This window comes from Cygnus olor, chromosome 5, assembly GCF_009769625.2.
Source record: "Cygnus olor isolate bCygOlo1 chromosome 5, bCygOlo1.pri.v2, whole genome shotgun sequence".
Lineage (NCBI taxonomy): Eukaryota > Metazoa > Chordata > Aves > Anseriformes > Anatidae > Cygnus > Cygnus olor.
The window spans coordinates 55,064,845-55,091,445 of NC_049173.1; the positions used below are offsets into that span (position 1 = coordinate 55,064,845).

General features: G+C 38.1%; 1 protein-coding gene across 7 annotated transcripts in view; it reads left to right on the forward strand.

Moving 5' to 3' along the window:
- NAV2 (neuron navigator 2) overlaps positions 1-26,601 on the forward strand; it is a 232,195-nt gene that overhangs the window by 125,066 nt on the left and 80,528 nt on the right. For all 7 annotated transcript variants that reach the window (XM_040560473.1, XM_040560474.1, XM_040560470.1 and 4 more), the window contains 4 exons: positions 165-277; positions 3,573-3,681; positions 5,449-5,838; positions 20,306-20,428. In XM_040560473.1, coding sequence (XP_040416407.1) covers positions 165-277; positions 3,573-3,681; positions 5,449-5,838; positions 20,306-20,428 — 735 coding nt within the window. The remainder of the gene's footprint in view (positions 1-164; positions 278-3,572; positions 3,682-5,448; positions 5,839-20,305; positions 20,429-26,601) is intronic.

Below are 26,601 nucleotides of genomic sequence, written 5' to 3' on the forward strand. Positions count from 1 at the left end.
ATAGTTCAACATGGGACTAATGAATTATGTAAAATCAGTCTGTTGGTCTATTCTGGAGAGAGGGACAGAGTGGCTGATGGCAGGTGCAATTGTCTAGTTGCTATACTTGAGATACTTTTGATGGAGAAGTGACTGCACATCTTCTGTTTTGTTTTGCCGTTCAGATCACAGACAGACAATGAAGGGAACGTAACAGCTGAGGCCAGCACAGGAGGGGTCGGCATGGATTCTGCTCTTTATGTCAAAACTGGACAGCCTGCTCTTGAAGACCTCTCAGGTATGTCTTGCAAGATGATTTAATAACTGTGTTCCAGTTAAATAAGAATGGGCTAAAGCAAGTTTGAAGTGGTGTAGTGGTGTGTCCCCTATATTTTTTGAAATCATTAGGCATTCTGGGTGCTTAATGTCTTCTGGGACATGTGCAGCACTGTTTAGGATTAAGCTATAAATGAAGACCTTTAGTATTCACAAATAAACAAGCCTTTTTTTTTTTTAGCTTTTGCTTCAGTGCTTACAGAAGACAATAAGTTAATTTTCTTGATTTTTTTTGATTTCTTTATAGATTTTGAGGAATCTCGACATTCACTCACATGAATCTGATCAATTCCAAAAGTGATGTTTGCAGCAATAAGAGACCAAAATCCAAATTCAGTTTACTGTGTCTAGCATGCACAAATTGATTGTGATTAGGATACTAGCAATCATATAGAATAATGACAATATAGCAATCAAAGTTAGACAGTATTTTGTACGCTTATCTAGAATTACTGCTACTGTAGGAAGTATATGATAATTAGGAGTAATTTTTAAGCTTACCCATGATAACAAAGCAATTTTTAACAACCGTCTTCTATTACGGGTCTAAAATGTATTTTTAAGTCATCAATAGAACGACTTTAAAAGTCATCAAAGTCTCATCAATAGAATATCCCAAATTTTTTCATCTAGTTAGTCTTGGTGTCCTCCAGTTTAATGTGAGTTTTGAAACTGTTTATCCTGCTTGGAAAGTCATGTGGCTGTAAGTTTCACAACTGGATTAACTGCATATTGCATTACATATTCTGTCAGCACCATGTTTATACCTGTGTATGCATGTGCTGATGGCAAAGGCGAGAAGCAGAGTCATTGGTGAGGAAAATGGCTGCAGGAATGCATCAATGAATGTATCTGTTTTATATATAGGTGTATTAAAAAATAAATAGACAAATAAATGGCACAAGGGATAAAATCCTTGAGAACATTTAAGTTTCTTACTTAAATAAGTGAGCCAGTTCAAAGTATGAAACACGGTGTCCAGCTTCTTAGGCTTTTTCAGTATTACCTCTTAATCATTGTATTGCCTAGCCTAAGTCTATTTCACCCTGTAAACTGGGAAATGTTTATAGATCACAGAAAGTCTTTAGTCTTTGATGACAGATGTTATGTAAACACATGCTATTATTCAAGTAGAATATGTAAGTTAGGGATCCAAAAATGAAAGATGACATGACAACCCCAAGCAATGGAGATGCAAAAACCAGCTGCGTGTAGCCAAACTGCACAGACTGCAGCAGTCAATAAAGGAGTCTTAAGGGAAAATGAGCAAGCAAAACAAGATGGTCTCTCAACCCAAATAAATAAGAAGAAATAAGTAACAGATTTCTTCTTGCCCTATGTAGTAGCTATTGGTACTTTCAATTTAAAAGCATATATAAATCAAGAGTACGGGTAGGGAAAACTGGAAGCTGAATAGTTTAAGGATGTTCCCTATTTATGAAGAGCTAAGTGATTTGATAATTAAGTTTTAGTGACACTATCCAATGTCTGTCTATAATTTAAGTAATTGAACATCATTTAAGTTGAAAATTAATATCAATTTAGATGAGTGATCTCAGTAGAAATTAATTTACCTGCACTGAGTCTCATGTATGTTCACTTAAGAAGTCACTTACTCTGTCTTTTTATCTATGAGAGAAATGATCTGTAAAAGAGCACTCTGACCTTTGCTAGGCTAAAGGCCTATAAATATTTTATGTTCTTTACTGCAATGATTTGTAGATCCATGAGTGTAGAAAATGTTTTCTGTTCAGAGACCTGGTGGCTAAAGGAATCTGTCTTGTTAGATGGCTATTTCCAATCCAGCCAGATCATAATTATTTGATCATTTGGCCTAAGTGGAATTTATTGTTAGGTTATTTCCTAGGGAGTAGAGGCCCATAAAAATGCTCACATGGACACTAACTGAGCCATTGTTGTTTGTCTCAGAAAGGTTGGTGAGTATATAAGCATAAAAATCTATCTTCCCTCCCTTGATAGTTCCTTGTAGTCAGGACTCCAACACCCTGGTAACTGACTTGTGCTACGCTGCTCTGCAAGTAGGACTATGTGACTTGGTCTTTCCAATCCAGCATCGTTCAGCAATGTGAAGTTTAAAGCAAAGAATGTGGGAAGCTCCAATGGCAGAAAGTTAAAAGCTAATTTATCTGTTCCTTAGCACTTCTGATTTGTGTAATGCGTAGATGGCCATGTAAACTAGCTATTATATGGATTAACAGTATCCTGGCAGCTTAAAAATGCATTACTTGTGCAGAGATGGCTAATAAAAAGTGTAAAAAGTTTTAAATTTGCAGTAGTATTTCCTGTAGTCATGAGCTAAAAACCCTTTAGAATGAAATCATTCCCTTCTATGACCACCAAAAATTTTCTGATGGCTTTTTGGAGGTTTTCTGTTTCAGCATTCAGCTTACAAAGACTATGTTGGCACTATTAGAAATCGAAAGTCACTTCTCTTCAACCTCTTAGAAGATTTAACTACATAAAGCTCATCTGAGTTAGCAACCAAAGTATTTCTGAATTGAGAGCTGAGAGCAAATAAATAAAATAAATTATGCTGAGACACTAGGAGGATTTTTTCATATGTATAAACTCTTATTTTGGAGTTAAAGAACAGGACAAAAATATGTTTTAGAACAAGTTATTTGAAGAACGTAGTTTCTAAATGCCGAGGAAAGTAAAACTCATCCCCCGGCTTTGTGTCATGTAACCCATTTATGTAATGATAACTGTTGTGATGAGGACAAGCAAAATCTTTAGCTTTTTAACCCAAAAAGTCACTCAGCATGGAGCACACAGTCAACAGAATTTAGGTCACTGAAAAGCTGTTGCTGTAGAATGAGAAGTAATTGGAATGGGAAAAAGTTGTTCTAGTGAAAATACGGCATTGGAGAATCTGGCTGTGTCAGGTTAATGGTAACCGTGTCAATGTATGAGATGGAAATGATGGTATTGATGGGAGTACATTTTCTAATGAGGTTGAAAGTTAACCAGGATTTAAATTGGGTCATATGGGGAAATGACAGTGCAGAAACATCTGGTGCAAAGGAAGCCTGTGAAGTCAGGTTAACAAACAGAACTGATTCTGTCCATCTGCGTCAATGGCACTGCCTGCTGTAGGTGAATGGTACCTGTACCGTAACCAGTTTAGAGCGTTACATGTCAGAAAAATATATTTGATACAGATTCAGGCAGAGATAACAGTTCAGTTTTGTGCTGTTTCCTACTTCGTCCTTTCTAATGGCTTATTTTTCCTTTAGGAGAGGATCCAGAAACTCGACGATTAAGAACTGTGAAAAACATTGCCGATCTTCGACAGAACTTAGAGGAAACAATGTCCAGTTTACGGGGAACCCAGGTCACTCACAGGTAATAGCATACCTTTACTTATAAGAAAATGCAAATAATTGTGTCCTTTGCATCTCTTAGATCTAGCCAAGTTGCATCCTTGAAAAATGATTAACACTGACAGTGGAAGATACTGATCTTTTACTTGACCTTTAAAGCACAGATTTTGAACTGTGTTCACTATTCATGGATTATCAGCTTTAGGATGAGGAACTGATGGTGGCAGGTTGTATATAAAAGCAAAGGTGGAGAATAAGCAGTGCTAGTTAAATGCCTTAGGTGATGTTTGAACATAGGTTACTGTTTAAAATGTTTCTTCATCTTATCCTTGAACAACTTCAGTGCATCACACCCCTTTGCCCCAGTGTGTAATATTTTGTTTAAACAAGCAGGTGAACTGTGCCTGACCCACTTGAAAAAGTGCATAACTTGAATTCCTGACCAGTCTTTGGACAAACAATTTTTCTGATATTATTAGTCATCCATGTATATAACTTCCTTTTTTTTAAACAATGTTTAGAAATCTCCATCAATATTTAAAATATGTTTTAAATAAACAAAGATTGTTAATACATTTAAACATTCTGTGACTTGAATCTTTTCAGCGTTGAGCTGAAGTCTTGGAACAGTAAGATGCTGGCTCCTAATGAGGTCAGGGTCCTTCCTACGCAGTACTTGGTGCCTTGTGGACTTGAGCCCTGCCTGAGTTCATTGGATGAACACTTTGTGCTTTGGCTTTGTATCTAAAATTGAGCCAGAGCTTGCGAAGATAAACTCCCAATGTATCTATTTTTCTTTTCATTTTTTAATGAATGTGATAACTCATTATGATTTAATTACTATAGCCATAGGGTACTTAGGTTTCTGCAGTGTTTACTTAACACTATATTGGAAATAGTGTAATGTTGCTTACTTTAAAAATATCCACAGTAATAATAAAAATGTAATACTGTGTTAGTTGAGCAGGAAAGAAAAAGTGGAGTTCATGTGAGTAAGAGAAGTTGCAGCTATGGATTAGGAAAAAGGCATGTAGACCATAGTAGTATTACTCTTCAAAGGTATGCAACATACTTGCTCAGACATGCAGAACAGAAGATTTAATATAGTGATGCTTGTCAAAAACCGTATTTGTAGACTGATCTGAAATGCTTTCATAACCAGAGTTCTGTGTAAACATTATCAATATTCAGAAAAATGTATTCAGTTCACTAATACATAAAATATACTTTGAAAAATAAATTAGTCTTGCTTTTCTTCTTATTTCTTCATTTAGCCATTTCCTCAGTGTAGATATAACTCTTACCTTGATGCTGGATGCATCCCAAGAGTATTAGGACTTTGTCATGCATACACTCAAAAAAAGAAAATGTATCAGAAAAATAGTATGTGAGTTGGTGTTCCTTTAGTCAGCTTAACATCATACTCCCTTGCCTAGAGTGGCAAAACCATGGTAAAATAGGGTTATATGTGATTGAAGGTGAAAAAATTACACTTGGAAACTATGGATAATGCATTAAAAAATTCCTTCTTAAGTCTTCCGTCATATACTTTGAACACTAGGTGGCCAAGGTGCAAAATTATTATTATTTAAGAATGGTGTTGGAGGAATGGACCAATCTCTCAAAGCTTTGTAGCAAGTGAATTCTGTTCATGCTGTTACTTATTTGCAATTTAGCAAGTGTTCAGACCATAGCATCCTGCAATTTTTGTGTAACATCACCTGAAGGTTCATGCTCCATAGACCACTCCATATTTAATTACATGATTTTGTTTGTTTGTTTGTTTTAGCACATTGGAAACTACATTTGACACCAATGTCACTACCGAGATAAGTGGTCGCAGCATTCTCAGCTTGACAGGACGACCGACCCCCTTATCGTGGAGACTGGGGCAGTCCAGTCCCCGCCTGCAGGCAGGTGATGCTCCGTCAATGGGAAACGGGTATCCTCCGAGAGGGAACGCCAGCCGCTTCATTAACACGGAGTCAGGACGTTACATGTATTCAGCACCTTTGCGGAGACAGCTAGCGTCCCGCGGTAGTAATGTCTGCCATGCGGACATCTCAGACAAGGGAAGTGACGAAATAGATCTGGAAGGCATCACCATGGATGCCACCGGCTATATGAGCGATGGAGATGTTCTGGGCAAGAATATCAGGACTGACGACATCACAAGTGGGTAAGTGCCTTTACTTCTGTTCTTAAGTACTATACTCTGTGATTTTTGCGTTGTGTTAAATGAGACTGTGTTCCCTGTGACTATTTGAAAAATAAATAAATAAAACAACCACAAAGATGGATTTAATAAGCATTTAGAGGGACAGCTCATTACCACAGTTAATTTAGCCAGTGCAATCTAAGAACACCATTAAGTGTATGTTTAAAATATATATATATATATATATATATATTTCTATATATAAGTATGTGCACATCAATAAATGTTTTCCTGAACCAGGGTCATTGTGCCAAGTCCAACACGTGTTGCAATGCTGATTTACACCCACAAGATGGAGAGAGTGAGGCATTTTCTTCAGTCTTACTGAATCCTTTTGCTATCGGAACGTTTAAGGAGAAAGTTCATGAGAATGAAATGAGTTTACACCTCGCTGTGTAGGGTAAAATAGTAGGGTAAAAAAAAAAAGTACATGCAAAATAGTCTAAAGAGCAAGTGAATGTGCAGAAGTATGAACTGATAGAAAATTATTATCAAGGTTTTATGACGACATTTAACCTTTGCTTTGACTGGAAAAAAAGCATTTGTTCTTTGGTTCAAAGTCAGTATTCAATTAATTCTAGGAAGTTAGCTATTATTTTCTAGCTATTATTTCTTAGGTTAAATACAGTATTACACTAATGTTAAAAATGATCTTTGAGATGTAGATGGCATATTTACTTTTGTGGTAGCCTTTTCCCTCTCTAGCCACCTTGCATCCTTTGCTGTTCTTTTTCATAAGCGCCACTGATTGTTGCATTGGCTTATTTGGAAGATTTAGTGTCTCATCTTGAAACAGGAAGCTGGAATCCAGCTGCTTCATTGTCACTAACTTAACTGGGAAGCAACCAGAAACCTGCCTGCATTCTGTCTTTTCTGAATCTTTAGATGTTTTCAAATTGAAAAGTCAGATTTTATTTTTAGTTCTTATTTCAAGAAGCATATAGTACAGAAGCCAGTGCAAAAGAAAAAAATAAATACAATTCTATTTCACTGTTGCTTGAACTGTTACTACATTAATAATGTATTGTATAGCTAAAATGGTTTGTTTTTATAAAATAAATCAACCTGAGTTTTGTAATGTTTATTGTAGTAACAGTGATTGCTTTTCCTCTGGCATGTGAGTTTTATTCAAACTTGTGGCTGTAATTTTGGTCTCAAAATGAAAATAAATTCTGAGTAGCTACATGGTTTCTGTAAAACACCAAGGATGAACTAAGAAGTGTCCCTGGAAGAATTGTGTCACCTCAGGCATCCGCTGTTCATATGCTAGAGGAGCCCCAGTCAAGACTGACACTTCAGTCAGCGTGTAAAGCTCAGATTCCAGGTTGAGGGAAAGGGAATAATAAGAAAGCTGTTAAGTTTATGAATGATATTTCCAGAGAAATCTGCGGCTTCACTCATCTCTGTGTATGATTTCCTTTTCTGTGACTACTTGGTCATCCTGTAGAGTATAAAATGGAAGTCTACAAAGTCTGCAAATACAAGAATGATTTAGATTCACGGTTTAAGGGACTCGTAATAAAATGTTTCTGCCAGTTAGTACTTCTGTCACTGAAGCAATGTATCAAAGCAGGGAGTTAAATGCCAACAGTTGGTGAATATAAAATTTAGCAGAACAGTTGTGCTCAAAAGCAGCTCACCCCTTGCTTTAAACATTAGAACATCTTTAACTGATAGAGAAAGAATATGAAACAGAGTACTGGACTCTTATTTCCCACTAATTTTTGAAGAGGGTAGATAATTTTCCAGTTTTGACTTATGTAAGTAGCCACAGATTGATAAATGATAACCTCAATGTAAAGTTCTCAGGACAAGAATGGCTATGTGTATAAATACCTTTTTCTTTTCCATAGCTGTTGCGTTTAGCTACAAAAGCCTATGCTGCTAAATAATGTGGGTTAGTTTGTTTATTTATGGACCATTACTGCAATTATTGACTAGGTTCCAAGGGCAAAATCTGTATTACAGGTCAATCCATAGTCGAAAAGACTCAGCTTCATTTTCAGATTGTCAGTAGTGCTTGAAGTTTGGGCAGTTTGGAGAGCTTCTCATTGCTGCAGTGGTGAGCATTTAAAGGGAACGTTCCTAAAAGCAGCCTCACAACGTTGGGGTTAAATTGTCTGTGGAGAGTAATCGTATGTGCAGATTTCTTGATAAGGGACTATTGCAGGATTGAATTGCAATAACAGCATTGGATATAATCCCCAAATCAATTGAGAGAGATAAACTTTCTGTCTAAAAGATGAGGGTGTTACCTTTGGTAAATCTCACTGACACCTAATAATGCTGAATTATGCAGTATAAACAGATGTTTTCGTAGCCTGTTTCATGAGTTATCTTCAGGTTATCCACAGTAATAAAAATAGGGTAGCACTGTGTCTTTGTGGGAGAGGAAAAATACACCACTTAAAAATCAGAGAGGTTGCCTGTGAAGAAAGCATCAGTGTGACTTGCTGTGGAATGAATCTCTGAGATCAGTGTTAGGGTGAACATGTCCAATGTTTTCAGAAGCTGAGTTATAGTATGCAGAAAACAGCACAAGAGGGCATTTATATCATGAATAGCTCTTTATTAGCTGGTATATGTTTCACTTTGTCATTTTCAGAATTGCTTCAGTGCTGTAGTCTGAAAACCTTGGATCTGTGTTTTCATTGGCAAACTGATAGGGAAGGAAGCCAAAATATTTGTTACAGCCAAAATAAATCCAATAGCCAAGATAAACTATTTTAGCCCTATAATCCTGATGCTTTCTCTGAAATGTACTGGGTCATGGGAAGTTTCATTTGGCCTCCTTCAGTAAGTCTGCTCAAGCAGAGCTCTGGCATACATTAGGATTGATTTCATAGGGTTCGAAAGAGTATCTTTTCCAAACAGGCAGAAAATCTCTCTTAAAACTAAGAAGGTCTTTAGATGGTGGATCAAAGGTAAGACGCGGTCTTAATTTAGAAGCTAAAACACGGACAGAATGGCAAAGCAACAGGACTAGGATTTGTGCAATGAGGGAAGTAAGCATACACCTTGCCTGGTTCTGCAGCAGGCTGATCTCGGGGGCTTCGTAGCCTCATCAGAAAGGGAAAGCACAAAGCCCAGAACTGTTTCACCTGCCCACTTCAGATAGTTAAGCACTCATTCCAGGTGGGGAGTTTAACTCAGTCCTTTCTGGGGGGTTGGTTTGGAAGGTTTTGTCTGCTGCAGTCTCCCTGTAGCTACTTACATACGTGTTCTTTGTCTTTTTGTTTCCCCTCTGTTGTCTCTAATGAGATACAGAGTTCATTTCCTTTTTATCTGTCCTTGGAATGGAACAACAGAGCTGTTGGTCAGAAAGGCCTCTTAAAATTGTTTCCTTTTAATTTAATTAGTCCTCTGACCTTGCTTTCTTTACCCTAAAGTGCAGATTTCTCTGCAGTATTAACAGAGTGGATATATTGATTATTGCTTGTCACACATTTTCTCAGGAAATGGCTTGCGGTTGGCAAACAGCACTTGTCAAAACAATTTTTTACGGAAATGTCATTTCCAGAAGAACGTAGATGTGTTGGTTTGACAGCTCGAGCGCCCTAGAGCCCCCGTGCTTGGAGGCAGAGGGGACGTGAGCAGTCCTGCACGCGTACTGTACGTCTGCTGGCCCGGCCGGGCCCTGTGGCTGGACGCAGCACCTGCCTTGGGGAAGGCCTCGCTGCTGCCTCGCGGGGAGCCGAGCCTCCGAGGGGCAAAAGAGCTGCTGCTAACAGGACGTTGGAGGTACGTGGCACGAAGCTGCGGTCTGGAGGATGAGGGAGGCCTCAAGTCTGGTTCAGTTTTCTGAAAAATAGAAACGTCAGGTTTATCTGATTCAGCTGCTAAGGCTGGTGCACAGACCATTTAAAATAACTCTTTTGAGTGGGTCTCATTTAGAGATGTTACTTAGTGGCTCTGATTCCTCACCTATTAAGCCTAGCAATGAGAACTGTTCCTTCAGCTATTAGCTGAGGACAGAAGGACTCAGCCTGCACGCGATGCTAAGGGGTCCTATGATGAAATTCTCCTTGCCCTGACCTCCCTCAGGTGCAGCTGCCGTTGTGGGTGAGAGAACATTGTGGCCCAGCCTTTTTACCATTTCATTAATCTCCCCATTTGTTTGATGCTTTGGGGCTGATACGTTCCCATTACAGACCCCTGTTTCCACAACTGCATAATGTGTTTGTGTGCATGATGCTCATGGGATTTTCATTCCTTCTTGTTTATTCAAGCCTTTACTCTCCACAGGGATCTTTCTGCAAGCACTACAAGCAAATGAACTTGGAATATAGATGAAAGGAAACTAAAAGGGAGAGCAGGCCGCTGTAGGGTGGCTTTACCTCACAAAAGCTGAGCTAGAAATCATCTTGGTGGTTCAGAGGCCTGTCTGCTCTAGAGTGACATGGGCCAAAATCATCACTGAAACAGTTCTGTAAAATTCAGAGGCTGAATTTTAGTAGTTGTATCCATTAGGAAGCAACGAAGAGTTCAATATGAAGAGCGGAAATTGAGGATCGATTTCACCAAATGTTGAATAATGTGTTGGATATTTGCAGGATTCTTGTGCCTCAGTTGCTTGATATTATATTATGTATCGGTCAAATGGTGATAACATGTTTTTCAGATGCCAGGCTCGTGTGGCGTAACAGATCTTTGCTTGGATTTAAGGTTTTAGAAAAAAGGACTATGCATTTTGCTGCTAATGAAATTTGCTGTTGGTAGCAGTAGTTAAGAGAAACCATTTCTTCCTAAGCTCTCTGCAGCAGAAGTGGTTGGTGCTGCAGGTAATGCGTGGCTAGCTGGAAGTCCAGAGTGGCTGAGGAAGAACTTGTTCACCTGGTACACTGATTGAATGTTAGCTGTGGTCTTTTCCGACCTTTGCCACTGTGGTTACCTCTGTGTTTTTTCTGTATGCTTTGAGTTGCAGTGGGTCACTTACTTTACTGTCTGCTGCACTTGAAACACTATGATTTTAGTGATAAGGTTTCATCTTGGTATGGTTACTAGGCAAAGCTGCACATGCAGTCCTTATGGCTATAACACTTAAACACCACCGAGAACCGTTAGGAGGCTTATTGCATCTTCTTTCTCCCTCTGAGCAGAGCGCTTATTTGAACTGCCTTCTGTCTTACTAGAACTGGCTTCTTATATTCTTTTGACATTGCAGAATAGTAGCTTTATATGGTAAATGGATAATTAGCACAACTAATAAGGAAGTCAGCCTAGCAAAGTCAAAGTTGTGACTTCCATGAAATGGTATTAGGGGGGGTCGTGATTTCTGAATTCATAGTAAACTATGTTGAAATTGGTTCAGAGGATTTAGGCTTTAAGGTCATAGATGTCCTGGTGCTATGAGAATGAAAAGAAAAAACTGTGGCAGTGTTTAAATCAAAGTAAGTCTTTTCCCAAGAACTGTATTTAAAGATTTTTAGAGCAGGCATGGCCAGAATATTAAAAAATATATTTTTTTAAATATCGTTAATATTGTATAATATTTTCAAAATATTCTTAAATATTGCACTCAGTTCAGGAATAGTTCTGGTGTTAGTTTGAATTAAACTGTCAACAAAACAGTGTTTAATCATCACAAACGATATCTCAGGTAACATGTCCTCATAACACTTGTCTTGCAATTTAGAATTCAGCATAGGAAGACATAATAGGCCTGTAAAGTTATAACCTTAGAGATCAGCTAGAATCAAGCATTTTATTTGGTACACTGCTAAAAATATTAGTAACTGGGTTGGAAAGCAGAAGACAGTGCTTATAGCCATCAGGAGTGAGGGTTTCTTAACTGGTGATAATCAGATGTTCTCCTTCAACACCCCCCCAGCCCCCCCGATTGCCACACAGTACTGTATGATGCTCGGGCCATGTTGGGTCATATATAATACTCATTGTTTGTGGTGTGTGGTATTTGTTGCTTCTTTGTACATGCTGTCCTAATGTTAATGAGCACCCAAGTACCTGTTATAGCAATTAACCCATGCTGTGTTTGTTTCTGTAATAAACATCTCCGTCGTGTTTGAACTGCTGCTTTGGAGGCAACAGGTTTTTATAATTTGAGCAAAAGGACAGCTTCTAAAGGACAAAATCCGGTCGGACTCTGGGTCAAGCCAGCAGAGGGAGATGCGCGCATATGCACTTGGCTGATCCAAGTCTTCTGACGGGAGGAGGCAGAGCACTTGGGAGGCACTGGGAGCCGCCTCCTGCGCTCCCCAGTCTCTGCTGAGAGTCTGGGAAGCAGCAGAATAGCTCCCTCGTTATTTTTGTTTGACCACAACTAGCTCCCTCCCCTAACAAAATTAAAGAGGATGATGGGGAATGGATCCCTTAATCTGTCACTCATTTCTATGTTTTCCACTGAAATCCTAAAATCCTTTAAAGGATTTAGGCGTTTAAGTGAAAACCGGCATATGCAAAGCCACATACAGCAGCTGCCTGGTTCTGGTGTAACTTCCACTTGCTCCACGCTGGCAGGCTGTGCTCCGTAGGTAGGATCGTTGTCCCAGCTTAAAAAATGGATTTCCATCCCCCTATTTCATCCAGACTGCTATTTGCACACCTGAAAGAACAGCCCTACTGGGAGTTTTCCAGTCTTGTCTACCTTATTTTGACAGGCTTAGGCCCTCATATCATGCAATTAGGTATGTTTTATTGTCTAAACGTGTCTCTAAGAGGAAGCAAACTTAACTGGACAAAGGCACTGAAGCAGAAGTGAAAAGTTGCCATCTCTGATCTACTCTCCCAAGATGGGTTGTTCATTTCATGTTCATGAATCTCTGGGTAAATTTTAGAAATTGTCTGGAAACTGGAACCCCAGGACTTAGTCCTTCCTCCTTCCAAATGCTGTAATGGCTGTGCTGACATGTGCTCTCCTTTATATGGGTGAACCTTGCAGTGGAGGGAACTATTTGGGTTTCACTGCCCCGGCTGTAGTAAGGTGGATGGCTGATGCCCTTTTTACATCCTCTGGAAAGTGTTTAGTCTCATGTTAGTGTTAGGTTAGTCAAGTGGTCAGAAGAATTGTTCTCTGAGATGAGTAATGTGCAGTTCGTTCTCAGGCCTTACCTCGCTTGTCTGCAATCACCTCATACAGACAAGGGAGGTAAGTCCTGCATCCAACAAAACGTGTGGAGACGGGTGTAAAAGACATTGCAGCAGGAGAGCAGTGATGTCTTCTTTCAAACAATATTGCATGGACTTTCCATTAGGAATTGATTCCAGGCCTGAACCCTAAAGAGATGGAGGTACCAGCCTTGTAGTCATAATTTGGTTTGTTAAGCTCTACAGAGAGGTGGGAATTCAGACACACATAACGTACTTGTGCTCACTGTGTAGTTTTTTTGTGAATTACCCTTTGGAGCTGCTCACCCTTAGCCTGGATATCCTAGATATGGTTTTGTGCTAGAGAGGCCTACAGGTAGGCCCTAGGTTTAACATCTGCTATGGCCTAACTCCAGCGCGCAGGCAATGCTCGCAACTCTGAATCGCGACCTCATAGTCACACAATTTAGGATTAACTTGATGGCCTCACCAGACTGAAATTAATCTGCTTGGAATTAGACATATGTTTTAGGAAAAATGTGGGAAACAACAATAAATGTAGTTAAACAAGATCGCATCTTAAGATAATTAAGCTTTCATTGGTCATTACGAGGGCAATTTTTTTTCTAATCCTAATGAAGTCGTAAGGCTCTAATCAAGCCGTAACGTATCTTAGCAAAGTCATCAGAGTCACTGCTGAAATTCCTCTGTGAAGTTTGGGAAGGATCTGTCTTAGTGTCTCCCCATGAATTTTCTCAGTTCTTGGTATCTTCTTAAGCATATTTTAATCATCTGGACTCTTTGAAACCTGCTTTTGGAACTGTTAATAATTAATATTTGGCTTTTGAAGTTTCTCATGACCGTAACCAAGAGTTTTCCTTCAAGATACACTGCTCCATTCATTTCTGAAGAGCCATTCACCTCCAAGGTAGATGAAGAGGCATAAGTAAAGATTTAACCCATTCTTTGTTCTCATAAACAGCCTACAGAAAGGGGGAGAAATTGAAGTGAGAAAGGAGAACATAAAATTAAGTAAGTAGAATATGTGTATTATACTTCATGTAATATAAAACATTTATCAATCTAATATATATATATCAATATAATCTTAGTCTACTAACTCTACCTGTTGAAAGTCTAGTTACCTTAAATTCATGCTTCTCAGTAACTAACCTGGGTGGGCTGACTTGGATTTGTGAGTTTGAAAAGTGATGGTGGTTGAGTCAGTGTTGGAAATGTACTCTAGAAGAGTCTCCTCTGAAACAGGAATGAATGCAGTGATGTGGAAGATGCTTTCTTTGTCTAATGTTCTTCTCTCACATACTGACATCTTCTATTAAACTACATCTGCCTAAGATTGTTAGTTCCACAGGGAACAAATTTGTTCAGAAGCTTAATAAGAAGCCAGTGTCCTGGAGGGAACAGATGTGGGGTCATATATGAGATTTGACCTATAGTGGCAGCAACCGTTGAAGTCCCTAACAGGCTATGCTGTGCCTAGAATTCCTTCCCTTTGCAAGTGGAAGTTTTATAGTTAACAGCCCTGCAGATTTCTTATAAGGGAGACCTGGCTGAGAAGACACGGAGAAATAAGTTTAGCCCTGGGCAGCAGTGACCAAAAGTTGTTACTGGATGGCTGCTGAGTGACTTATACACCAGGCAGTCTTAATACATCCCAAAATAGAAAAGTATTGATTTCACAGAGAATCTCCTTCTTTTGGTAGATGTTTTTTTCCCCAGAAAAAGGTCTGAGGATTAAATAGTTATGGAGATTAATTTCTTTTGCTTCTGGACTAGCTGAGACAGCATGATTAAGCAGCTACCATTCATGTTACTAGTGCTTTACAGTTGGGGTGTTTCTCCAAGTAAGCTAGGAAACTAAAACATATTTACTGAGTTTTGCACAAACTCATTTCTCTTTACTTACTTGTTACAGAAGCAGGTGTCTCCCTCTTCCCAGCAGTTTTGGTGATTTTGAAACTACAATTCATTTGCTATTCTTTTCTGGTTTTAGATTGTTCAGGTTTAAGCATCTTCAAAACAACTAATAATTTATTCATTAGTTTGTTAATTGCAAATAGTGATGATTAGTAGAAGTCTATAAATTTATAACTTGCACATTGCCTTAAATATGAAGGGAAATATTAAAATCAGTGAGCATTACATTTGTGCTTCTATGAACCTGGAAAGTAATATTCGGATCAAATGTTAGGGATTTGGGCTTTGTATTAGCAGTACCAAGCTGAAAGCTCAGGACCTCGTCCTACCGCTGAATGCCTTTACTGAAATTCACGTGGATCAAAAAATGGAATTTAAACCAGATGCGTAGCCTGGGCTTGTAGACAGGTATATATTTACCCTTTGGCTAGGAAGATAAAGAACTGTGCTGACGATGGGCATCATAGCGGAGAGTGGCCAAGCAAGACTAATGGATGGAAGGGACTGGGGGGTGAAAACACAGGGGCAAGAAAGACCACACGGTCTAATTCCAAAGTCATGACAGAAAATTCAAACCACACTCGTAATAACCTGAACGCTTGGGGTTGCTATCATCCTGCAGTTAGGCTAACATTTATTTTTAAGAGGAAAGGTAGGAGCACCTGGACTCGAGGCTCAGCTTCAGTTTTGGGATGTGTTGCGTCTCTCCTGCTTGAGGGTTCAACATTATGGAGCTAGATTGATGCTGAGCTTGGTCAGGTTAGGCTTGCCCAGTCTGTTATGTGCTGCTGACTTTCTGGCTGCTCCTTCTCTTCCTAATACTTAAGAATGCCTGTCCTTTGTCTATCTAATTGCAAAATTGGAAAATTCATATTCATATGTTAGAGTGAAATGAATATATATGAAGTGGTAGAGTTGTCAGACCATAAAAGTAAGTGTGCTGTTGGCTGTCTATATACCTGGGTGAGTGCAGAGAGAAATCAAGTGACTCAGACCGCTAGATTTTACTGATCGCTGGAATAACCTGTTCCTGTTTCCTGTACATGCCTTTCAGGAATGGGAAATAAATCACTTCAGCATCAGAAGTAACCTAAAAATATTGCACTTGGAAAGACTTACTATGGCATTCAAAATTTCAGAGGCACTGAAAGAGAGTATTTGGCTAAAGAAAAGAGAAGTTTAAAGGTTCAGGTTGTCCAGGGAACTCCACAGCAAATCATTTTATTCTTGTAATATTGGGCAGGAAGCCACTTTCTTAAGGAAAAAAGTGTCACCTAGAAAGTGTGATACAAGTTCCAGTTGCGTGTTAGAAGTTGCATAATACTGCTCTTGTTTAACTTGAGTCTTTCCATAGTAAAAGAGGGAAGTTGGGTTAATTTTGTTTCCTCGCTGATTAAGAGTAGAAGTGTGAAGATGAGTCTTAATTTCTGAAAAGATTAGAAATTCCTTTTAACCAATGTTATTACTGCCTCAATCATTGTCCATTCATTAAATGGGAGTATATTTGACTTCAGTAAAGGCAGTCATCCCCGTTGTCTGCAGGTACCATCCCAAAAGGTACCATCCCTAAAAGATCTGAGCTATTAACTATATTTAAACATTTCCCAACTGTCTAAAAGTCACAGAGTTAGGATATTATACTTTTTCGTAGATCCTGTATTTAAACTTTTCATTCTTTTGGAGTAGGTAGAAAAATACTTCAGAGTGCTTGGTTTTGAAATAAGTGTGCTTTGCACATTCCTTAAAATTGGTGAAACTAACGAGGCATTTAGTACAAATTTGACATGTTTTTAATAAGAAAAGTCAAATAAATGAAACCTAATTGATAATTGGCCTTATGCAATTGTTTGGACTGCAATGGATCACTGCATAGGAGATGAAGCTATTTTAAGGAAAATGTTGTCTATATTCTGGATCGTTCTGAAAGATTTACTAATGGTGTTGAAGGCCATGTGAAATTGGAAAATAAACTCTCAAAATTTAGGTATGCCCCCAGCTCACAGTGATTTCGTCAGAGATGAATTCTGACACAGTCCTAGCACTGACCACTTCTGCAGACTAAAGAAAGATTGTGTAGTGAGGGCTACATGTGATGTCAGTCCAAATTAGGCTGCGATGTGACTTCTTACAGGCTTGGAATTTTGTGAAGGCAAGATGGGGATTGAAGTTTTCCTTTCCATCTCGAGTCAGAATACATAGGTTGTTCTAAAGGCTAGTATAGTTGTATGACGGGGTGATAAATTCAGAAAGCACTGACGACTGTTAGAATTATACAAATACAGGATACTTAGGGGGTTTATTCTTCCTTGAGCAAAAGCTTTTAAGATTGTCTTTAGAAAAATATCCCTTAATTATATTCTCCGTTCTTGCAAGGCAAAATTGCAATAATAATGTTGTATTCATAACAGCAAAATGGCTTCTGAGAGACAAGGCAGTTTTAGGTTTGAAAGAAGCAATGTCTGGAGATTTTTGGCACCAGTACTTTCCAGTACGTGTTTAATGGGCATTCGTATAGAACTTTTAAACTCTCTTCTCTTGAATAACCTTATGGATAGTAGAGAACTTCTAAATTTTAAAATAGCTTTTATTGTAAACATATTTTTCTCTGCAGTACCTTGTTCTTTGACCTCAGCGTTCAGTGTCAGCAGGACAATAAGCATTATTGCTTCTGTCATCTTTTTGAAGTTAAACATTTCTGGTTAGAGGACATTGCATGTAGTTTAAAAAAAAAAAAAAAAAGATGTAAAGCTTTCAATCTGTGATTACACAAACCTATTTCAGAATACAAAAATCTGTCTTGTGTTGTCCTGGTGTATAAGAAACTTGTCCTGTTGGTATAATGGGTAAAAGATAGGGGCTGTCTGTGCTTTTTTACGGTGCCTTGATTTGAAAAATACTCATGATCTAGATGTCAAAGATGTTGAAGACACCCAGCTTCCATTGACTTACGTAAGACTTAAGAGTTTTTAAAACCACAGAGAATGTGAAGTCTGTTGATGGTAGTAGCTTTCCATTGATTTCTGCATGACTGACTCTTAAGGGTAATGTGTTTCACTGAACATATGCTGGGTAATAAATATGGAGAAAAATCTATTTCAACTATAGCTGATCTTTTTTTTATCAAAGGACTAGTCATATGCCAGAGAAAGGTGAAGCTAAAAGCTGCTATTTCCAGTATGTGTTTAATGGGCGTTCATAGAGAAACACGTTTCATGTGCAGGCAAGTATCTGCAATAAACCAATTAGCGTATGTACATTAGATGTTTTTGCAAAACACTGTTTGCATCTTTGTATAACAATGTCTTAAGCTCCACTTTTCTTTCCCTTTTATTTTAGTAGCTTACAAAAAAAAAGAAAAAAAAAGAAACAACAATGCTCTTCCATGATAAAGTATTTATAAACTATGTCAAACAAATGTTAGAATGCAAGACCTAAGGCAAATTCCACACAAGTTACAGAGGAGGTGCTCCCCTCTCTTTTTACAGTCTTTGTTTATGAGTACCGAGAACCCTCTCCCCACAGATTTGCTGAACGGAGAATAGTCTGGGGGCTGACTTGACCAGCTTAGCAACCTCTTTGTTAAACTCCCCAGAGGGACGCCTCGCTTGTTCCAGGGAAGGCCCTGTACAGATTTACAAATCTAACTCAAATGCTAAGCAGCAGATTGTGCAAGGTTTATTGACTTTTTACCATCCCATTTTTCTAAATGTAGTAATTGAATTTGACTTCGGTAAACTACATCTGTTGCAGCAACATCTGTGAAGAAAGTAGTAGAAAAAATGCAGAATCCAAGCTTGAGCTATCTGCTTTACCGCTCTGCCTCTCACCAGTAGAGGCATTACTGACCGAAGCTAGGAGTGTCTTTCCTTTCTGGCTGTGAAAGAGGCTGTCTCGCTGTAAGGGAAAAAGCTGTGTGCCTTTTTAAGAAAGAGGGCAATGTCCTGTGTATCTGGATACTATTCTGTGGGCTGCTCTCCTTTCTCTCACGAGAGTGGCTAAAGAATTAAGAGGATACAGTCTTTTAAACTCCAGTGAGGTAAGTGACGTGTCCAGCTGTGTGCCAGAGATAGCAATGGTACTGTTGGAGTTGGTGCACTTATTTTATTCTCTGTGCTTTCAAAGTTTTTATGGTGTGTTTGGGCAATGTCAGGACTGCTTCTGGAAATGTACCTGTGCTAACAAACTGCTTGTGGTAGCACAGAACTCGGTGCGTGCCAACATCTTGAGTGGCAAATGGGAATTGCCTTTCAAGTTTAAAGCTCATTTGACTGTATCTGTGGTTAGAAGTATTTTTAGAAATTAAGCTAAAACAAGAGAAAAGTCCTTCTGTTTTCCTTTGATGCTTTGAACCTGTTCACATCTTACTATCATGAAAGGCCACAAAATGTTATTGAGATATTGATGTAGTGCAGCTTGTTGTAAAGTTGTTAAAGAAGAATAGATTGGAGTAACCTCATAATTTGAGTATTTTATTAATGTATTAAAATATTTTATTAATATCCTAAACCAAAGTGCTGGGTTGTTGTACCATTTTTAAAACTTTCTTTTCTTAATTTCCACCACATCCGGAAGTTACGTTGCATAATGCCTATTGTTGACTGTGTTGGTACAGACTTCAGCAAAAGTGCTGGATAACGCAGCCAGTGTTATTGCAAGGAATTGTTCCTGGTGATCAATATTTATCAGTGCTTGTCCACCAACTGTCATCTCTGTTCACTTAACATTTTTTTGTTTGTCTAAACTAGAAAATAAGAAATGTGCACTTCTTAATACCTAAGAATAACACCTGTGAAATGCAAATGTCTCCAAGTCAGAGTTGCAGACAGAGAAAAATGTAGGATCCAAAACAAGGTTGAGAAAATACTTTTATTTCATGTTGGAACTTTGATTTCTCACAATAAATCTTGGGATATTTTTTGCTCATGCACCATTGACAAAATCTAGGGTGAAGTCACTGTGATTTTTGCAGTTAACTTGTAAAAGGGTTGATACATGCATCATGATGTTTTGGACCACACAACGTATTTCAGGATGGTATAAACCATGTTTTTTTAGGCAGGAAGGCATAAGTAATGATATCATTCACAAATACTGAATTACTTCCATCTAGGCATCCTTAACGACAGTTAGGTGTTCTTTCTTTGTCAGAGTTATGTTAAAATCCAATTCTTACTAAAGAGAGAGGGTGGAAGATGTAATAGAGAATGATGAGAGAGGGGCAAAAAAAATCTCAGATATATCATTAAGAATAAACTTTTCCTCGCTACATATTCTCAGTAATATTCTCAACTCAAAAGTGGGGAAAATGCAATATACAATTAAAAATATGCAAAAGGTTATGAGGTGCCTCATAATAAAAATAATATCTAAACATGTTATTGTTTTAATAAAATAATATCTTAAATTTTTTAGCATTTTACTGAATGTGACGTTTATTGTTTTAAAGGTACATGACAGATGGTGGGTTGGGCCTCTACACGCGAAGGCTAAACCGGCTGCCTGATGGCATGGCTGCAGTGCGGGAGACAATGCAGCGTAACACTTCTCTGGGACTGGGAGATGCTGACAGGTAAGGTGTCAACCAGTAAATGCTTGGATATAATTGTGCATTTAATTCAAGCTGTATCTAATACATATTAGAACCCTAAGATTAAATAGCTTTAGAAATTCAGACAGTGAATACATGACTATAAACTTCTCCAGAGTACGTTAGGCTATGCATGCACGGAGGTGTCAGGATAAATACCAACTTTGTCTTCTGATTGCTCTGTTGAGTTCTCATCTGGGCTTTTGTGCACAGGACTTACACAAGAAAATGTAAAACTTGTATTTTATTAGCTTTTGAAATTAAAAAGTCCAGTGATTCAGTGTGAATGATGAAGGCCAAAGATGAACAATTAGGCAGGTTAAAAATCCATAAATAATGGGAGTGTCATCATAAAGGAAGCAGGGGGATGGACTGTAATGAGACCTATATTCTGGTGGAGTTGAGTCAAATGGGTTAAATACTTCTGCTTTTAATGGCATCAGCCTATAGCTGCTTCTTTCCCTTCCAAACACAAAACCTGATGAGTGTTATTGCTGATGTACTAAGTGAACTGTATTGTTTTTCTTCCATGAGGTGACCCGAAGTAACAGATTTTGAATTGTAGGTTTGAACCAGTTTTTGAACTAAAAGTTTTGTTTGTTTGTTTTGTTATTCAGAGGTCTTTCCAGGGACATAAATGGAGTTTACATAATGTGGTTTGATATGACTGATACTGTCTTGATAGCGATACATGGACTAAGCCATGATTCCAAGGACAAGTGATGGAGAATCTGGCCTTGTTTTCAAAGAAACGTGCTATAACTGTTTTGGTGTTCTCTTGACATTAGTAAAGATTGGGATGATAAATGTCAATAAAAGAGCCAAAAGCTTTTAGAGAATCTCAGCTCAGTTTCAATTATTAAGTCAACATATGCTTGCCAGTTGCAAAATAGCCTAGATTTTTAAGGAGCTCCTGTCTGTTTCTGAAATTTGCAACCTGAAACCCATACTCAGCCAAGAGCATTCCTGGCTGCCTGTGGGTGAAGGCATTGCCACAACTGTGATGTAACTGAAGACAAATCATCCTTGTCTGTTGTTGTAGCTTCTGAACATTGCCACATTAACAGAAGCTAATGTAAATCGTACGTTTATAGTACAGAATTTGTCTAATATAAACTATATAATTGTTTGAGTAATAGTGAGCCTTCTGGAGAGCTAGTCATTCATCCCATGGTAATAGTTTCTGCACTTGCAGCACCTTTTCTTGGTACATAAATTATGTTCACATTTTATTTACTAATCTCCTTTCCTGAAGACACCACTCACAAGCACCAATTACATATGTTCCACAAGAAATATTATCTGTATGTTTAAATATATTCCACCTAGAATGGGATTGTGACACGCTAAAATGTAATCCCTAGTTAATGGTTAATGACAGTTATTTCAGCTTTGAAAATAATTCTTTCAGTGGGGGGGGGGGGCTTACACATAATAAAGACTATGTGTAGCTGGCAAGTTAGCTGCAACATGAGATTCGTTTTAGTCTTTTCAGTATAGAATGCAAGCTTATTCACCTTATGTAGAAGATCAGAGTTTCCTGACAATAGGTGGGCAATTTAAACATAGCTCCTCTTTGGTTGCTGGGTGATCATAATGTGCAGTTTAAACAAAGCAAAAGAAAAAAATAATCTTGGATTCAGCTGCAGTTTTACAGGGTGAAAATTGGCATAAGGAAAAGGAGTTTAATAAAAAAAAAAAAGTGCAGTAATGAATTGCTTTTTTCATTCTGTGAAGAGAGGCAATCAGGAGTTTTGAGCTGCTTTATTGGTACATCTAGAACATATGAAGATTAAATTTAGCTTGTTCAAAACAGATGTTAATTGATTGCATGGGAGAATGAGTGTGAAAGGCTATGAACCTGTAGGTATAAGGTTAACCATTAAAAAGTTATCAGAGGAATTTTTGCAATTTGCCTTCTTGTTTAGTTTCTTATGCTATTAATTGTAGAAGTGTAGTTGTAAAGTTCTTACTCATTGGCTCTGGCAATGTAAAGCACAGACCTTAGAAGGTATATTTTCCCCTGCAGCAGGGAAATCCAAATGAGGCAATTTAATTTAACGCTTGATTGCAAGGTTAATGGAATCATTGCACAACACAGCTGAGCTTATTTATTCACTTCAAGACAATTTGTGTTTGCATGGAACAAAGGCATTTTAAATGAAAAAAGGCATTAAGAATGCCCTTTTTATTTGGTTTGTGATTTTTTTTAAGGTTTTAAATTAGCCACTTATGGTTTGTCTTCTATGTATATGGACATGGTGCATACCATCTGGTATCTGAAGTTTGTTTCATATTGCAAGGCGCATAGTTGCTTAATCTGAGACTTAATTCTGCCCTTCCAGTCATATATGCAACTTGCATTTATAAGTGTATACAAATAAGAGGGAAGAAATTTGAAACTTAGTTTTGAGTAACACTTTCTGTAATTGCTTACTTATATAACTTTTTAATTAGATAAGATAATTGAGACCTGTGCTGACTTATCACATTTTTGTGAACAGGTCAGGAGACTATTAATGGATGTGAGCTTGTAAAGATCAACTTCAGTGCTGTTATTAAGGAAATGGCTGTATGATTATTATTTTTTTTAAGCCTCAGAGATGGAGTGCCTAAATAACTACTTCCAAGCATGATTCACATGGATTGTTTCACTTCAGTAGTTTAATTTGCGGTTGTGTGAACTACAGACCTTTGCATAGGAGTGTAAGGCATAAAAAGGTCCTCCCAGTTTGTCCTTCTGAAAGTCTCTTCTGACTCTAAGTAACTGTCTGATCAGATATCACGTTACATTGCCTTTGTACTTCGAACAGCTACAGCATTTGTGGACCGGAGGTAAAACACCGCTCAGCTGTTGAGTGTGGATAGGATTGAACTGCTCTTTAAAAGTGTTTCTGTATTGTGATGACTATAATGACAGTCTTATCATACTTACAGCTCTGCGGTTAAAACAAGACGATATTCAGTTTAACTGTCAGAAGGACTGGTGACTGAAACCAGCTCCTGGTAGTCAATGGCATTTCCTGCTTTTTGCAAGATTCTTGGATAATCCCTGGTGAGAACATGGAGAAGAGGAGACAGAGACAAACAGGAAGGAAAAACTGAAAGTGAAACAGTAATGGAGCAGAAAGACAGAGGGCATCCCATGCGGAGTATAAATATATCACTATGAATGTCATTGAATGCAGATTTTTGAATGTATTGAATGCAGATACTGTCATTTATAGCAATTTATTAAAAAGGTAAAAATTCTAGCTTTCAAAATAACTTCAGAGTAATATTTTGCTGTGATTTTGCATTTTGTAAAAATAGGTTAAGGTTAAGGTTGTCTCTTGACTCAGGTAATAGCCAGTGTTTCACATTCTTTCATAGAGCAAACCCCCTAAACTGCAGTGTGTTTAAATTCACTAACTGATACTTAATAGCTTGAATCCTGTTAAAGTTACGAGATTATTGAAAAGATGGGTTAGTGTTCAAGGCAGGAGGGAGATTGTTGAACTACCTTGGTAATCATGGGAACCAGCATTATACTTCAGAAGAGTTGAAAAGCAAGTTGAGGCATGTCATCAAGTTTGGGACAATATTGTCCTGTTCCGAAAAGTGGAGAGAGAAGGAGATATTACGGGTTCTAGAAGGCATCAAATTCCACTGTAAACAGCATACTAATATAGACAAAACGCTGAGGGCTGTCATGTGAGAAACTGTATCATGTGTTCTTCTTTTTAGGCACTACTGTATTGTAGACGATGGAAAAATGTTAAAATGTACCAGAAATGCATAATTTTGTTAAGAAATCCTTTGTTATGTAGTTCTGTGGTAGAATAAGACACCTTTAATTACTGAGTATACGTTTGCAGTTTTTCCTCTTAACTGAGACTATGCAGCTAAAGCTAAATGAAGATGTCTGCAATTCCTGGCATTGCAGTTGAGGACTTAAATCCTACGTTCAGAGAATATCCATTAGGAATTCTATCCCTTTATTATCTATCTCATTGTTACTGTAGTTTTGCTACTCTAGCACTGGTAGCATGTTACATAGAGGGAAAAAATAAATAAAGTGTGTCTGGAGTAGACACACAGACTGGATAGTCTTTAACCTAAAATGTTAAAACACAATTGGGTTATGTTTTAAACTTCAGGCGGACGGAACTCTGATAAAAAGACATAGAAACAGATATTCTTGTATTGTAATGGCAGTGGAATTCCCATCATCTCCTTCCCCCACAGCATCTCCCCCTCCTGCCTTCCTTCCTCAGGGGGGTTGACATAAGTGTTTGTGGAGTTTCACAGTAAATGAGCGTAACAGGGAGATTTGAGCATAACAGGGAGATGCATCTGGGGTTTCATATGGATGGCTTTGTGGAGGGAGGATCTCCTTTCTGTCAGGAGCAAGGGTACCTACATTCCTAGAAGTCCTCAGGAGACCTCTGCTAAGAAAGATGCTTCCAAGCTGTTACCAATGTACCTGGAAGATCTTACACCATCAATCCACAGTTTGTTCATTTCTAGAAAGCCCCAACAAGTGTACTTGTATACAGTTGTTATGAATAATGTAATATATAAATTCTACTTTTCCCATTTTTTCTTTGGTAAGACAGCAGAACATACCTATATAAAGACCCTGTATACTAAATTGAAAAAACCGTGAAAAATCTCCAGATTGCTTTAAAGTTAAAATAGATGAAAAAGTAAGCACCCAACACCTTGTCATTCATTGTTTACTGTATTTGTGCTGTGAGTCCCTGCAATTTATAAATACATGTCCAAGTATAGTTGCTTAATAGCAAAGTCACAGCACTGGTGAGATTCACACACAACAGATCATCTCTGCTTGACCATCTGTTTGGATTTTAACACTAAATCAGGAAAAATACTACTATTTCTGAATATGAAGGTTGTACCTTGGTACCTATAGATACCTATCTCTCTGTCTTTGAAAGATCCCACGTTTATCTTGAGAACTGACTCGCAGAAACAAGGAAATTCACATTGCAAAGATTCTTTGAAGTTTATGGCCTTGGGATCTGCAGATTAGAATCACAATACCAAATACTTTTATTTTCCAAGGAATCTTTTAACAACCAGTAGTCCAAAGTGGTTTTAGGTTACATAAAGTAATTGCAAAGTTAAGCAATGAATGAATAGTAGTTGAAAGCAAAGGTAGGGTAGCTATACCCGAGGGCTGAAATTAGCAGTATCTAAAGGAAAAAAAAAAAAGACATTCTACTTTTAAACAAGGCAAGGTTAGTCAAGGGAAGTAATGTCTTTTGGCAGGTCAGTTTCTGTGCTCCAAGGATGGCAAACTTTTGGGAGCATAAGCTTTTCTTCAGGTCTAAAATAGAAGCAAAATTTTTCATTACTAAATACAAGTTGAGAACAGTTGCTCTAAATTTACCTGGGTTATTAGTAGTTTAGAGCAACTCTTAAAGACAATACCTGTGAAGCGGAGAAGGATTTAGCAAGGAAAGGCTTAATACAAGGTTTATGTGGTAGAGAGCAGAGAGAGACAGGGATAATTTATCACCTGTGTAGCATAGAGTGGTTAACTGGGGAGAGGGAGCAAATTATTACTGACTGTAAAAGTCTGTCTCTCTTTATTGAAACTATGATTTTTAATATCCACTAGAGTTGTTATTTAGTTATTCTGGTTTATTCTTTGAAGATGCTCTATAGAACTCCCTCGCAGAAGAGAAGGAAGAGGTCAGAGATGAAGTAACTGTGTGAGAATTGCCTCCCTTTGGGCAATGAGGTTCTTTTCAACTTTGTGGCTTGCATGTCAATGCATTCAGTGGGCAGAGTAATGCTTTTTTTTTTTTTTTTTTTATTCCACACACATATTTTTGGGGGGTATGCATGGTGCAGTGGATGAAGTAAATTACTGTGGGAAGAACATATGTGGGATTTGGTGATTGCATCAATTGCATTTAGAAAGGCATGGTGGAATGGAGATCTGTAGGGAGGTTTTACCTTTTTTTCTCAGGCTTGGTCTGCTTTTACTCATTGAATGATGGTATGTCGAGAGTTTGCTTCCAACAATGAGTTTGGTGAGATTGGGGGCTGTTTGAAGGCTGGAAAGTGTATTGAGATTTTCATCAGAGATTGTAGTTATCTAAAAATTGCTGTCCAGGCTCCAGTTTATCACATCACACAGCAGC